This window comes from Homalodisca vitripennis, chromosome 3, assembly GCF_021130785.1.
Source record: "Homalodisca vitripennis isolate AUS2020 chromosome 3, UT_GWSS_2.1, whole genome shotgun sequence".
NCBI classification, from domain to species: Eukaryota; Metazoa; Arthropoda; class Insecta; order Hemiptera; family Cicadellidae; genus Homalodisca; species Homalodisca vitripennis.
In genome coordinates, this window is record NC_060209.1 from 74481836 (window position 1) to 74498191 (window position 16356).

The window sequence follows — 16356 nt, forward strand, 5'->3', positions numbered from 1 at the left end:
TGCATTAAATATTGTAATAAAACCAACCTTAATGAACAAAGTTATGAATGTTTTCACATAAGTTACTTTAAACTGGCGGGCTTCCTTGACATTATAATATTACGTTTTAACTATGGCTAATGGAAAAACAGAGAAATGAATACTAACATGCTTCAACGATTCATTCTTTCCCTGGCTACAGTTCAAAAAACAAGTGTAACGCAAAATTAAATAACGATTATTTTGGAAAGTTGCAAAATCTTAATAAGAATTTCCCTCTTATGCCGAAAGTACATAGTAAGTAGGTAGGACACTGTCCCCTAGGTCGTAATAGGCTTTTCAGTCCTACTTATGTGTGTATTTTCTTCATCAGGACAAGGTAAACTCAACTATGTCAAAACGATTTTGACCAAAGTAGATTTCCGAGAACTAGATAATCGAACGTATATAAAATTTGATCGAGGCAATATGGCAAGCTAAACTGTGACATAGTAGGTAAGTGAATTTAAATGGTCTTAAGTAGGCACTATTTAACCGAAGTAGGCATCTCGGCCCTACGTAAGTATATATATATATATATATATATATATATATATATATATATATATATATATATCTTCTTCGTCAGAACAACAAGGCAAACTCTACTATAGTACTGGAAATATCTTAGACCTGAAATATATGACAAGGACTGGAAATATACGCTTTTTGACCGAAGTAAGTTTCCGAGACCTGTGTGATCTGAAATTTGTGTTTTCTTCATCGGGATGACAAGGCAGATTCAGCTGTGACCTTATGTATATAATTAATTAGAACCAGAAATGCTCCTACACGTGCCAAATATGATATAATAATTAAGTTAAACTCTGATACTTTTTACCACGAACTTAAATAATGTCTACCTGATGTATGCCTACTTACGTTTTAAAATTTTTATAGGACTCCCATCATAATTGCTTTTACTAAGTAATATAAGGACTTTTGTTCTAAGATTGCGTGCGAAGCCATGGGTAACAGCTAGTTACAAATATTTAAAAACCTTATTAATTTTTGGTCAATAAATAAAAATATTTGTTTTTGGACTTTCAAGTATTTTGCAAGTTTGAGTAACTTTTACTAAAAAAAAATAAATTACATTCAATATAACACATATTTGATTAGAGAACAACTCAGTAATAAACTGAAGAACATTTTTTTACTTAATTTAAAACTTAACTATACAAAGTATTGGAAAACCCTGCAAATGTAGAAAATGGTATTTACATTTTAGTGTCTTCAAAATGTTATGTTTAACAAGATCGTTAATAAGAATAAGAATAAAAATAATTTATTCACACAATAGAACTCAAAGGTTTTCTGTGCAAGTCAAAACATCAGTATGAAATAATATTAATTATTAGTTCATAGTATGTGTATCATAATCCAATTTTACATGGTTTCAAAATCATAACTATATACCAGGTTGTTTCACCATTTAAGGGATTATCAAAGATGAGAATAATTTTGTTGAGTTCCTTGACGACAAACTGAGGAATATAGAGATTAAACTGTTATAGGTATATAATATATTCATTGTACGTAACGAACGGGTAGTTTGCCTTCTGTATTGTACTACAGTAGCGTTCTATGAAAGCTAAAGTACTATCTGTTTGCCTTCTATTTACCTGAAAGTTAGCAAGTCTATCACTCGATAGCCTGAAAAAATTTAAATTTCATATTTTCTGAATTCTTTTTGTTATAATTAAAACAAAATATGGATTTGAAAGTTTGCATGGAGCATTATTTTTCTATAGGCGACATCAAGCTCAATGAAGTTGTATGTACCTCCATGGGATTTGTTTGTGAGTTAGTTAATATTTTAACGTTAGACTTATTGATAACCGTGATGATTCTGGAGAAAAACTACAGAAAAAATAATTTTGAAACGGAGTACAGTCAAATAACATTTCACATGTAATATAGTAACGCATATAGACATTCAGATTTCCATGTAGTCTCAGCGAAGACACAACACAAGGTGTGGCTTACTACAACCTTCATAGCTCTGTGTTTGTGTCCAGGAACCATCATACTACTGTCCATAGGTACAATTTCAATAATTTTCTAGAACCGATACTTTAGTACAGTAAAAGCCCGCTAATTCGGCACTTTCGGGGATCGAAGTGTTCCGGATTATTGAAAATTCCGGGATTACCGAGCGTCATATGAAAAATGCTGGAAAATTCGGTTTTTAACCGCTAAAATCGTATCACACTAAAGTAAAAGGAGTGAAATCAAGTGATATTAACTCAGAAAAGCTGAAAACCCAGCCAAAATACTTTATATCTTTAAAAATAGTGGCTGGGTTTTTCAGTCCCAAAGAGATAATGTACAGTAGCTTGATTTTACTTTTTCTACATTAGCGATGATAGCGGGCTAAAAATCGTGTCGTCTAAGTTTCAGAGTGTGGCTTTAAAAAAAATAACTCTTTACGTGTAAACAATTTAAAGAATTACTAAGGAGATAAAATAAAATTAAACAAATATTAGTTTGAACACAAAATGAACATTTAATGCCTAGAAAAACATTTCTAAACTTAGGTTAACTTAGATGTAGGCTAACTAGTGCGTACATTATGTAATAAATATTATGGTAAACGTAATTTTTTTTTGTACAGTATTTTATTTGAAAAAAGACCCAATGTCTGTTTTGTTTTATTTTATCATGTTTCTTCTTTAAAAAGTCATTTCTCAGAACATATAAATTTACAAGCTCTGAAGCATTGTAAGGAGCTGCTGCGTTCGGTAAATCGTATAAACGTGTCGATAGTGGCACTTGCTTCACTCCACGTAGGCACGGGTGTTGGATCATCATCTGCTCCCTCTTCATCATCTGATTCGGACTCCACAGGATGAGGCTCTGGACTGAGGTCCAAGTACACTTTTGATGAGCAGTTCATCCGTAATTTCTTCTTCAAACTGGCTCGTCGCAATCAATGTGTATCCACTCCAAGATTTCTTCTTGTGGCACTTTCCTTATTTCGTCTTGGGAAACTGTGGGCCACTAAGTCCAGTATTGCTTCATTGTCGACTGAAACAGCAATGTCCTCTTCTTGGTAGGCAAGCTGGCCATAGTTTTCGCCAAGATTTCTGTAGAGTGGTGGGCTTGACCTTTTTCCATGCCAAGGCGATTCCGAAAAAATTGCATCTTTTATGTTGAATTTTTTCTGAAAATCAACCACCATACACTCTGAGTTTATCAGGCCTTGAAGAAAGGGACGCTCTGTAAAAACATTTAAAGTTCTGAATCACTCCTTGATCCCATTGGCTGAATCAAGGACGTGACATTTGCCGGGAGGTATGCAGTAAAAATATTTCCCGATATCAACTCAGACGCTGCAGGGTGAGCTCTGCAATTGTCTAGGATGAGCACAACCTTGCTGTCTTCAGGTAAGCCACGGTTTTTCAGATTGCCTTTAACAGATGGGACGAAGTGGTGGAAAACCAATTTCTAAATAAATCGGAGTTCATCCACGCATTGGATTGAGCATCGTATATTACGGGTAGGTGGGTAATGCCTTTTAGAGGTCTTGGCTTTTTTTGCTTTTCCGATGACGAAAGGCGTCAACATGTGGTCCCCTGAGGCTGTCCCCTGTTTTTTTTTAAAGCCTTTGGCACATTTCTCATCCCCTGCTGCCAAAGTCGAATTAGGCAAACAACGCCAAAGTAGGCCAGTTTCATCAGCGTTGTAAATCCGGCATGCTGACAAATCGTAGTCTTCAACTAGATTTTCAAATTCAGCTTTATATTCTTCAGCCGCATTTTGGTCGGCTGATTTGAGCTCCCCAGCTACATCAAGCTTCCGTATTTCCGTGTCGATTTTTAAATCGGTGCAGCCAACCATCAGAAAAGGCACATTCTTTCTCATCTATTTTTAATTCCTCACGGAACTGTTTAGCTTTTTCCATGATCATGGGCCCAGTCACAGGCTTCCCTTCAGACCGCTTAGCGCTAAACCATTTGAATAAAATTTCGTCAAGGTCGTCAAGTTTAGGTTTTTTTAAAGTTTGTCGAGACTGCATGTCTTTGACATTTGTAGTTTGAGACTTAAATTTAAGTAACTTTTCTTTATTCTTCTTGATGTCATACATTGTTGATGAACCAATGTTGAATTCTTACATTAGCTTCATTATACTCTCACCTTTTTCTACACGTCTTATAATTTCTAGCTTTTGTTGAATGGTAAGTGTGACATGCTTACGTTTTATTCCAACTTTGCTGGTGGATGAGCCGGGCTTGGAAAAACATAGGGCACAACTTTGAGAAAGTTTAAAACACAATATAAACGAGCACAACACTCACGACTGCACTCGAGTACGAACTGACACGCTAGACGCTAGACAAACACGTAACGGCGGACACTCAGAAAAGTGGCCCTGAACCCCCTCACACACAGCTGCTGCGTCACATACGATCCCTTCTGACTGAGCACAAACCTTTTCCGAGCGCTCTTGCGAACTGTACGTTTCAGAGTGCGGTTAAAATATCTCATTTACGCGATTTTTTTTTTTTTTAAGACGGAGGGTGCCGGATGAATGAAAGTGCCGAACCATTGGATACTCGGATTAGCGGGCTTTTACTGTATATTACTAACTTAGCGGACCCGGCGCGCTTCGCTTGCGCATTTCAATAAGTTACCCACGGCTTCGCACGCAAATCTTAAGAACCGAAGTCCTTATATTACTTAGTAATTTTTTTTTTTTACTATAATAAATTTTAGATTAAATTAGTTATATCTCCGATGCCACGATTGAGCTTGCTTTGTTGTCTCGATCGAGAGAATATGTACACACGGAGTTTTGAGAACCATACTTCTGTCAAAAAAAACAACTAAGGTTGATTTTATAACATTCTTTATATTTGTAGCCAACGTAAGATAGTAATTATGATATCTGCATTGCTCTTCTGATCAAGCATGAGCATGGTTTATATTAAATAAATATTGCAGTTAAAGGTGAATTTTTACGTCAAATTTGAATTGTATTATCTGGATAGTAAAGTCTATGTTTAACAGTGATTGCAGAAAACAGTTTAAACAAAATTTGTCGTTTTCTCTTAAGCTTACTCTATGCTTTAAAACGATAAGTGTAATATATGTTTACAAAGAACAGCTGATTAAAAATTTGAAAAGACTCTCTTTCACTTAATAACATTATGTTTGCTGCAATGCATTTCTTACGGGTATTTCTGTTAACCAGTGGGGCGGAATCCTGAATCGGGAAAGGGATAAAAAGTATCCTATAACCTTCTACAGATCAAGACGAACAAATTAAAAAAAAAAAATTAGGCGAATCCGTCTAGCCGTTTGTGAGTGATGCTGTTACACACGAACAGTTTCATTTTTATATATTAGATTCATGAAAAAAACACCCGTAGTAGAGTGGTTTACTCCTTACATGTTTGGCTGTTATCTCTAGTATAATATAGGTCAATGTTTGTGTTCAGGAACCAACATCCTGGTGTCCGTGGGCACAATTACAATAATAGCCCTGGATAGATACTTCACTATTGTTCATGCACATGATGGAACCAGTCGAACTAGAGTGGTATGCTCCATCGTGTGTGTCTGGCTGCTATCTCTGATAGCGACTCTACCAATATTTTTCTACCAGGTATGGTATTATTTTGTAGCTCTATGTCGGTTAAACTTTAAAATAATAAATTTTCAATTTGAAACATATTTTTTTGAAAATATCTAGATATTTCAGCATAGATTTCAAACCTTCATGAATAGTAACAAAATCAAAGAGCTTGATAGATTTAAATTGATCCAATGAACGAGAGAAAGCGTTATCTAACTATCTGTATAGCCAAGCAAGTAATATTGTCATAACAAATTGTGTTTATATGATAATCTGTTGTAGTTTAACTTTTTTCTATAATTTAAGTTCTTAGTGATAGAAATATTTTCAATTGAGTCTTACCTCAACTCTCTAAAGATCACATCCAATGGCGTAGTATAGTGGACGTAGCAGTTATCGCAACATAACCAAAGCAAGCAATGATGAGATTAGCTATTTCTTGGATGGGTAACCGTTGTGAAATCCTGGTCTTACAAGCATACTGAGATAGATGGTTCATAAGGTACTTTTGAGCCTCTTGTTCTTAGGATAAGTGATAGAGATATATTATTATACCAAATATTATCTGTAAAATGAAATACCCAATTTTATAAAAAAAACAAACAAATAATTACAATTATTGTTTTAAATTAGGTACTACTATTATTTTACAGAATTGAAAACATCTGTGAATACATTTAAAATTAATGGAGCAGTGTGGTGCGTACTGGCATCTTTGTTATTGACTTATATTCAATTCAGCTGATTATCATAGAATCAATAACAATATGGCATCTTTTTCTAAGAATATGTTTGTAAACCAGTTAAATGAGATATGTGTTAGTCTATATATCACGATATGAAATCATCATTTTATTTCCACAATTTAATATTTATTGTCTTTATTATGTCAGTCACTCTAAAAAGTGTCTTCCCCTTTGTGTACCCGTTGGCAGTTTGTCGGAGCTGTTTGAAGGATTTCTTGATTGTAACCCTATAGGGTGCGGTAGACTGATGAACCCTTGAACTATGTGTCATAACCCGATGATAGTGGATGTTTCATGGAGTGATATACGTGATATCAACGGTCAACAGACTGACATCGGTAGACCCCTGGAAGCCCTGACCGAGCTAGCTGTTCGAGTTTTTAGTATGAGCAACGTTGGTGACTTGGCATAATTTTTACTAAAATCACTTATCATACTTACTATCACACCAAGATATGTATCATAGGTGACTGTGCAGTCCAATTTCATTTATTGGATATCTGTAACTTTTCATAGTTCACTGTAATATAAATTAAATTAGTTTCGTGATTTTATTTTTATTGCTTCTCTTTAGTTTGAATATGTTACGGCAATAACACTTAGTTGCTTAATATCACATTATAGGTTTATATACTATACATATCGTAGACAGAGGCATAACTAATTCTTTTTAACTTTAGAACTCAGATAAAAAAATAATTCCAGCTGCACTGTTCTGGTTGCCTTTACCTATGTAGTTCAACACATTTAGACCTCTGTATTAAATTAGTCTGTATTATTTAACACTAATATGTATTGCTTATTATTTTAGAAAAATTTAGTTAAATATGTTACTAATATACGTTTTATTATATAAAAATTACACAATAATTAAGGTATTAGAAGACATCAGTTGGTTTGGATGACGGTACACACTGGTGTAATACCCCAATGGTTAGTTAATGACCCCACCCTGGTGCATACCCATTGTACAGAACTAGTAGTGCTAATATATAATGGTTCTGTTTGGTTTGATTACGGTAGTATTAAAAGCTGTAGTTATACTGATGGTACACACTATCCCAGGACTTAATGAACCCACTCTGGTGCATACTGAGCGTAGAGAGTTAGTAATGCTAATGGATAGCAGTTATGTTTGTTTTCATTTCTGCAGTAGTAAAAGCTGTAATTATGATGATGGATATGTTTTTCAGTTGAATTGGTGAATGAGTGCCACTGGATTAAAGTACTGTACGGTAAAGCATGTAAAATAAATTTTAAATAAAATGACCCTCTGTTAATAACCAATTGGGTAAATTTAACGTAATTTGTACAAATGAAATTTTTGCTGTACATGAACTAAAGAAATAAACTTAACTATATCGCTAAGTAGTTTAAATTTTATGTGCGTTGTTTTGAGGATGGAACTATGTTAATTGTGCACAAGAGATATTTCCACGGTCGTTTTGTAAGAATTAGTTTGTAAAACGTTATAATTGTTAAAAATGTATCACGATTCATAAACAAATTGTGATATACCTTTCTTACAGAAATAGTAATTTTTTATAAAGTCATTCGAATATAAATTTATATAAATTACTTTGCAACTATGACAATTGATTTTCCACATTAAAATGTAACGCTTTATAAATAAAACAAACTAAATTGTTTGAGAACATAATAAGTTTTTTCGTTTGGAGTACTGTTAGGCAAATGGGAAAAAATCAAAGTAAAGATATCAATTTCTAATCATTTTTACTTTGAAAATTTTGCATAATGAAAATATCACTCAAAATATCGAAATAAAAATAATAAACGGATAAAAAAATCTTCAAAAAAAGTCACAGATATTGGAAAAATATCATTTGGGAAAATATTCAGGAATTGTATATAGAATTTTCTTTTAATTTACATTGTTTTCTAATATGGAGTGTGTATTCCTAATTTGTAGTGTTTATTAAATTTTGATGCTACTTTTTATTGTTGCTGTTATAATGGGTTCATCAACGGAGTGCTAAACACAAATGCCAGATTATCCTTATACATGAACATTGTAGAGTTTTTCAAGTTTCATGAAGTTGTACCCTACAAGATTTATATATATACATATACATATATATATATATATATATATATATATATATATATAGAACTGGTATTCTTAGCAGTTTAAGGCGATGTACTCTATGGCCATATTGCTGGTCCAGGTAGTGATCTGTAAGTCTTTTGATATCTTAATCATTGCAGGTGGTAGAGCCTTTCAAGTTTCAAGAAGTCGTGTTCTACGAGATTTGTATAGAGAGCTGGCCTTCTCAGCAGCTGAAGGTTATGTACTCTGCCGCCATCTTGCTGGTTCAAGCTGTGATCCCCGTGATGGTTGTGGGAGGCGTGCACGCTAGTATCTCCTCACACCTGCACGCGCACGCCAAAACACAACGGGACTCTCGGAGAGCACAGCGAGAGTTAGCCAGGAACAAGCGCACCACTCTGCTACTATCTGGTATGTACATAGATGCAACTCTATAGGTCTATTCTTCCACTTCCCACTCAACAATATAGAGGAAAAACTAAATATACTTTGTTACTAAGGGATCCTTCGTTATTGTTTTATTCGTAATACGTATTCATTACTTCAGGTTTCCTTTCAAATCAGTTTCACTTCTTACAATGTAACAATTAATGTGACGTTTTATGTATATAATTTTGTGATCTAAGTTGATGAAGGATTACTATGCTACGTATAGTTGACTTTAATTGGTGCAGAATAAAGGAAGAATTATACCTAAAGAAATTGCTTCTACAAACAAATTAGGTGTAAGAGATATTCAATTCTATTTCATAATAGACAGTCTAATGATTGTAATCAAATTTGTGAGTGGTAGGACTGTATTTATAAAACTTAATTCTAAATTCAATAAATTAATCGTCAATAAATTGAAGGAATATGACATTTATCTAATTATTCACATAATTATGGATAAGTGAGAAGTCTATGATCGCTGAATTAATAATACATATGCATATTTATATCTTAAATATCATATAAATATATAATATTTATTTATATATATATATATATATTATTTTTGTTAATGAGTATATCAAATCAACTAACATTATTATCTCTCTGGATAAAATAAAACTGAAGTGTGATTATATAATTATTAATTCTTGTGTAATAATTTTTAAACTATGAGAAACTTTGATCATTCATTCGTAAGTTAGAACTTATAATGAAAAAAATATTATGCACCATAGAATTCCACGCTAATGTTAATTGCACAATTAAGTTTTAAACATTATTTAGACCATTAGTTTAAGTATATGTTATAATACTGTATCATAAGAAATTTATATCTAGATTAAAAATCAAAAAGATCCTAATGATTCAATAAAACCAGCAATTCATTGTCTTGCAGGAATGAGTGAATCCTTTGAAATGGAGTAGAGCGAGTTATTCTAATTAATATAATCTTACATCGTTTTGCCTGTTAGCTGGTATTAATGAACTAGCGTCCATTGTGACAAAGGATCGGACAATAGGATTACTTACAATCAAGAGCGTTTCCATAAATCTTCAATAACTGAATTTCATCCTTACATTAAAATGCACTATGTAAGGAATTTGGTTTGAGTTTACGCAGAAATTATAAATGTTATAAAACTGCCTTATATAGATCTGAAATGTAAGGATCACATTATGGCAAGTTAAAGTTTAAATAATTTAAAATATACAACGACAGATACCAGTACTGATAACTTTCGTTGGAAATAAAATACCACATTTATCTTAAAACAATATATGAAACTGGTTTATACTTAAAGGCTCTTTAAGATGTGTTCAAATAAGAATCAGCATTGCAATAAACTTTTATGTTTAAAGTATTTAAGGAGACGACATTGCTGGCAAGTGAACCGATAGACACAACGCTCTCACGGGTTTTGGAATATAAACTGCTGGAGTTATAAGGTTTCTTATAACATTTGTATTTTGTTGATATCATCTTTGTTTAAAAGTTGGCTAAATTTGCTTCAGTCAAAAGGGTTTTCACGGCCTTAAATGTCAGTAAAGACGATCCATTATCCATTAATGGAAATTCGATTTTATTACTCGAGTAGTTATATTCGCTTCCCATAAACAATGTCATATGTCATGTCCTATGTGTTTAGTGTTGCTTAGTAAAACCTGTTAACTTATTTAAGATATTCTAACATGCCATCTATTACTATTGTCATAAAGACAGCTAAACAAAAGAGGGTATTTTCTAGAATATTTAGTAACTACATTTAGTAACTACTTAGAGACTATAAACGTATTGAAATATCAGTGATACTAATAAATGCTAACTGGTTCTCAAAAATTGTAACTCTTATTTTGTTTGAGGTTATAATACTCTTAATATGATTATATCTAAAGTACTTAATTAATACCAGACACCTATGCTATCACCTTCCTTGAATTAAGTGTTATAATGAACGAAGTCTACCATTCATATTCTAAAAAAGAAGTCTAAGTAAATATAATTAAATATAATCTCTGTTTATCCTTTCATACGTGTCAATACATTACCTACAATAATTAAGATCCAGTCACATTTGGCCATGTAGTGAGTGCTATTATGAATTAACAAATTAAAAAAGGACATTACATGTCAATAAGATCAGTGGGCTTTGAAAGGGCCGGACCTTTATCGTGATTGGTTGAAGCTCAACCAATTGATTAACTTGAGCAATCAGCAACCAATATGGTCTCCCCAGGAGCGTTCAATTCAGGCTGATTTGTCCTTGCCAGTTGAACCTTTACTGTATTGGTTTTCGCTTAAATTTCGGTACATCACTGGAGATCCAGGAGTGACACACCACTAACAGCAAATGTCACGATAATGGGTCTTTTTTATAGGTCTAGTTGGCTATGGAGGATGAAAATTGGGAGTGGACTTCCTTAATATTTTCAAAGACTAAACAGGTGGGGGTATGGTTTCTCTTGTCCGCTTTCACTTCAATAGGATGGTTTAAACCTAACTTCCCCTTCATCCACGGAATCAAAACTGAGACAGACCTTTATCCCATGGCATCTTAGCAATATTCGGTCTCTGCCCCTATTGTCGAGGATTTCCTAATTCAAATAGGGAGTTTCCTCATCTTCTTGTCCTAGATGAAGTAATTTATTGGTAAGATTTCGGTAAACACTTCACTTCACTGGGCATAAGCAAAATGAGCCTCATGTTCTAGAAAAATAGGACTACCGGGTGTAGACCAGGCCATGAAATGGGATTAAATTAAGCTCGAACACACAATATGGCTTTTTATTACAGGCTGCCAGTTTTAAATATTATGATGGTGTCTTCTTCGTGTAAGTTCTTGGTGCTTTTAATATTTCACTTACTAAAATTTGATTATTGAGTGCAATGATTAGAAGTACTTTTGTATTATCGAGTTATACTGCATAATTGGTTTTTAACTATTTTATGATTAAATTTATTTATTTATTTATTTCATTTACGGCAATACACCATTTTACAAAATATCAATAATTAGCTCAGAAGAGGACTAGTAACTTAGAAGCAGCGTGCAACAATAATATATACGATAATAAATTAATAACAGTACATAACAATATAAATAACTAGGACAATAACAATGGACATAAACTATATAATACATTGTAACAATAACATAAATAATAAAATATAGATAACAGATAGATAACAGTAATGATAGCAAATATATAACATCGCAGCACTATGTGGACCTTTAAAGGCACCACCAAAACATAAGTTGCTATCACAGCCAATATTCGTGCATAAAGCACGATGTGGCCCTTTAAAGGCACCACCCAGGCACTCATCATCTAGAATACACTGTCGATTTTCAGGCTCCAGTTGGTGAAGTTATAGCTGCCAGTACGTTTCTCCTGAAGTGACGAAAAGACGGGTCAAAGAAGTCCACGTCAGAACACATACTGTTGCCCGTTCTCATCAGCCTCGGGATCGTACCGTGGTAAAGGTAGTTGGTATGATGGTGACGTCTGGTGAACAGTTGGGAGCTCCGTGCTTGACTACGAGGTATATGAAGGTCTATTGCCTGAAGAATGGCTGGACATTCGATCATCCCATTCAAGATCTTAAAAGGAAAACCATGTCCGTTAAGGTTCTGCGAACAGACAGCGGTGGAAGGTGAAGAAAATTAGACATTGTCTCCAAATCGACATCGAGATACTGGTAACCAAGCTTCACACCAACAGTTCTGAACACACGCTTTTGAACAGATTCAAGCATTGAGATGTGTCCAACCAGGTAGGGGGACCAGACCACAGAAGAAAATTCGAGGACCGGACGGACCAGAACAGCATACAGGGTCCCGACCACAGTAGCAGAGAAACCACGACGACAGGTGCGGCATATAAGCCCTAGGATTGAGACTGCTTTACTGAAGATGCTGCGAATGTGCTCACCAAAGTCCAGCGTTGATGTAAGGAGAACTCCAAGGTCACGGGTTCTCGTAACTCTCTGCAGGGCGACACCATAGAGCGTATAATTGAACTGCAGGATCTCATGAGCTCTGGTGTACGACATAGTGTTGCATTTATCAGTACTAGGACATAAATTCGTCCTAACACGGTGTTTTATGTGTATACTATGTTAACGAACCCTTATAGACTAAACGAAAACTACGTTGAATTTCTTAAATTTAAGTGTTCTACATTGGAATTATATTTAATTTCCACGAACAGATAAGTCCACAATCCTTATCCATTGAGGTTATGATATATTTTCTGACTAATATATATATATATATATATATATATATAAATTCAGGAAAAAGGGCATGAATAATACTTTTAGATTTATTGTTATGAGTTCAGATACGAACAATACGGATTTTGATGGTTTAGTATGTGCCTTTTGATTTTAGTATAGCTAACACGAGGTACTAATAGCTCGTACTATTGCGCTTATAATTTTAAATAGGTAGTAGAACATTTTCTCAGATACTGAATAATAAAACAGGTTAAAAAGTATAACTTTGTGATCACATAAAACAAAATGAATAATGTAACCCTAATTTATTACATTGCAGTAGTGGCTATACTGTTCGCAATCAGCTGGCTTCCTCTGGGTATTTTCTCGCTCGTCTCCGAGGTAGTGGCTCCACCTGACAGCTCCCAGTCACTGTACTTGACCTTGGCAGTGTGTCACGTGATCGCCATGTCCTCCGCGGTCTCCAACCCCGTCATGTACGGCTGGATGAACTCCAACATTCGCCAGGAACTGATGCAGCTACTACCCTTCAAGCGGCGGCGCCCTGTGGTGGAAGAGGCTACGACTCGCACCGCCCTCCACACAAACTGCCGCAAGGAGAGCGTTACTCTTCTGGTCCACAACGGAGATAAACAGCCTCCTCCCTCCAACACTGTTCTTACTGAGGTTTAGGCTACTATATAATACCCAACATTACTGTTACACAACATGATTCCCATTCATCATATTCATCAAGATCAAATGAGAGATATAGTCTGCTTATTGACAACAGTGACGTACATCCATTACTACTATATTGTCCTCATTCAACTATGGCTTACCAAGAAATCAACTGTTGCATGACATTGCTCACTCACGCTCATCCCTCCCCCCCCAAATTTTGTCTGGCAGAAAGTAAATCTGGTTTTTCTGAACAGGGAAATACAGCACGGCATCATCAGTATTAGTTTAATTGAGATTTGAACTTTAAAATTTTTAATATGTTTTTGTCAGAACTTATCATGTGATATGGCTCAAAAAGTACCTCCACCAGAAATATCAAAAAGAGACAATCAATCTACCCATTTCTTGAGTGTCTAACATTATTCTTCTACCAGAATTGTTATACTTTATCTTATATCCTTGTATAACATAAACTTCACAGTTATGCATTATTTTTTAAATGCAAATGTTCTAATTTAGAAGCAAAATTTCATAATTGGGTGCGTGAGTGCATAATAGGTTTAGAAACACTCAAATACAGGTTTACCTTTCCACTGTTTAAATTCTATAACATTTTCAACAAATATATCACTCCGTAATATAAAAGGGAGATTCATTAAATATTTAATAAAAGAAGAAGTTTTTTCATGTGAGTATATTTTAATCATCGTCTGTCAGTAATTTTAACTTTTTATTCTATGGGATTTTCTTTTTTATCTATTAATTTTTAATGTTATTATTAATAACTTATATCTTTAAAATTTTGTTATTGATTTGATATTGCATAATTACTGTGTAACTTTTACATAAAATAAACATAACAATTTTAAAAACACAATTTTACAAGTTGATGAAACTGAAAGGAGTGTTAAAAGATATAACATGACCTTAACTAATAATTAAAGGAAGGACCGATATACGAGTAGGATGGAGTTGTGATGGTGTTTCCATGGAGTGGTTTACTTCCCTATACCATCACCAAGCTTTCAATGTTATTGTCAATATAGATTTCTGGCACTATTTCTAGAGACCATATAATGTTTTGTCTTTGAAAAACTGTGGTTTATAATAAAACATTTTTAATGTGATAATGTAAACGTTTTACTTGGACTACCATACCTTTAAAAATTATTATAAATGATACAATGGATACTTAAGGAACTCCAGGAGACTTTGGACGACTCTAGATAACACGCTACAATAACAATGACTGGTTTTAGAGACGATTTTGAGTTCTGTATTGAAGTGAATGTTATCAATGTAACTCTGTTGTTCCTTTCGGTTACTACGCACCTTATAGTGATGCCATTGTAGGCATTTATTATCCTTCACTATCACAACTTTACATGTATATGGGAGATCTCTACCATGTATAATAGAAAATATTTCTTTAACAATAACTGGTAAAACTTGTAGTTAGTTTGTTTTTCTACGTTAAGTAATCCTAAACATATGTGCAAAAGATGGAAGGTTATTTGCCTCCAACTGTGGTTAAAGCACATCAATTATACTACCATAACTCTAATAAATAAAGCCTTTTTTGTAAAGTGAAATTTAAAAAGAGCTTTTTATCCAAAAGAATAGAACACTTCATGTAACAAAATCATAATAAACGAGGATAAGTAAATGAAGCCGCTGATGTAAAAAAATGACAATGGAACGCATTGCACTTAAACAAAAATGTAAGTACAAGAGCAGATAGAATGGTAACTTATTCAAGTTGTCTACATCTGAAGATAAGTATATTATAATCGTAAAGACGTGGCCACTTTCTTGTAACATAGCGACGGCAAATGTCCGAAATCCTGTTATCCTTTCCAATATATTTTGGATTTTGTTCAATATTTGGGCACACTATGCAGTGAAGTGAAAAAGCAGTGTTGGCCTACATGACTATCAGGACACACAATAAACGAAATCAAAGTTTAATTAAAGTAGCCATCGTCATGTGTTACAAAAAAGAAAATGTTTCGTACTGTTTTATAGTTTACTTTGACGTTTTGCTGCCATTGTTATGTGTTTAACAATTTACATGCCCATAATTTTTTGGATTTTACACTTAAAGAAAATAAGAGAGTTGACAAGTTCTTGAATCTTGTTCTTCATATAAAATAACATTTTTCAAGAACAATGTAATTTATAAATTTATATTTTTATTCAATAAAAATGTGTGATTTGATACAATGAAAGTTTAGATTTTGTTGAAATAATATTTGTCCAATTTACAGGACAACAGTTGATTTTATCGTATCACATACTTAGGACGTATAGTCTAACTAATATTTTTATGAATATATAGAATATATAAATAATGAATTTATAGTGAATAGGTCTGTAGAATGTTAATATTTCAACAAAGATATTAGTTGAGCACTTTATTACTTGTCCTGTGTATATGAAAATTCCGTTGTAAGTCAAATAATACGCTTAAGCTAAAATGCAAACGAATTTTGCTCAAATATTTATTTCTATACAAACAGTATTGTGTTCAATGGTAGTTCATGTGACACAATGGGATTCGGATAAGTGGCAACCAAAGTTTCTGAACAGATTTTAAAATAATTCTAAA

At 33.6% G+C, this 16356-nt stretch overlaps 1 protein-coding gene across 1 annotated transcript in view; it reads left to right on the top strand.

Annotated features, from left to right (window-relative positions):
• Positions 1-14577, top strand: part of LOC124357068 (neuropeptide F receptor-like) — a 28493-nt gene extending 13916 nt beyond the window's left edge. Inside the window, exons 4-6 of the mRNA XM_046808474.1 lie at positions 5463-5629; positions 8572-8824; positions 13405-14577. Coding sequence (XP_046664430.1) covers positions 5463-5629; positions 8572-8824; positions 13405-13757 — 773 coding nt within the window. The 3' untranslated portion in view covers positions 13758-14577. The remainder of the gene's footprint in view (positions 1-5462; positions 5630-8571; positions 8825-13404) is intronic.
• The last annotated feature ends 1779 nt before the right edge of the window (positions 14578-16356 follow it).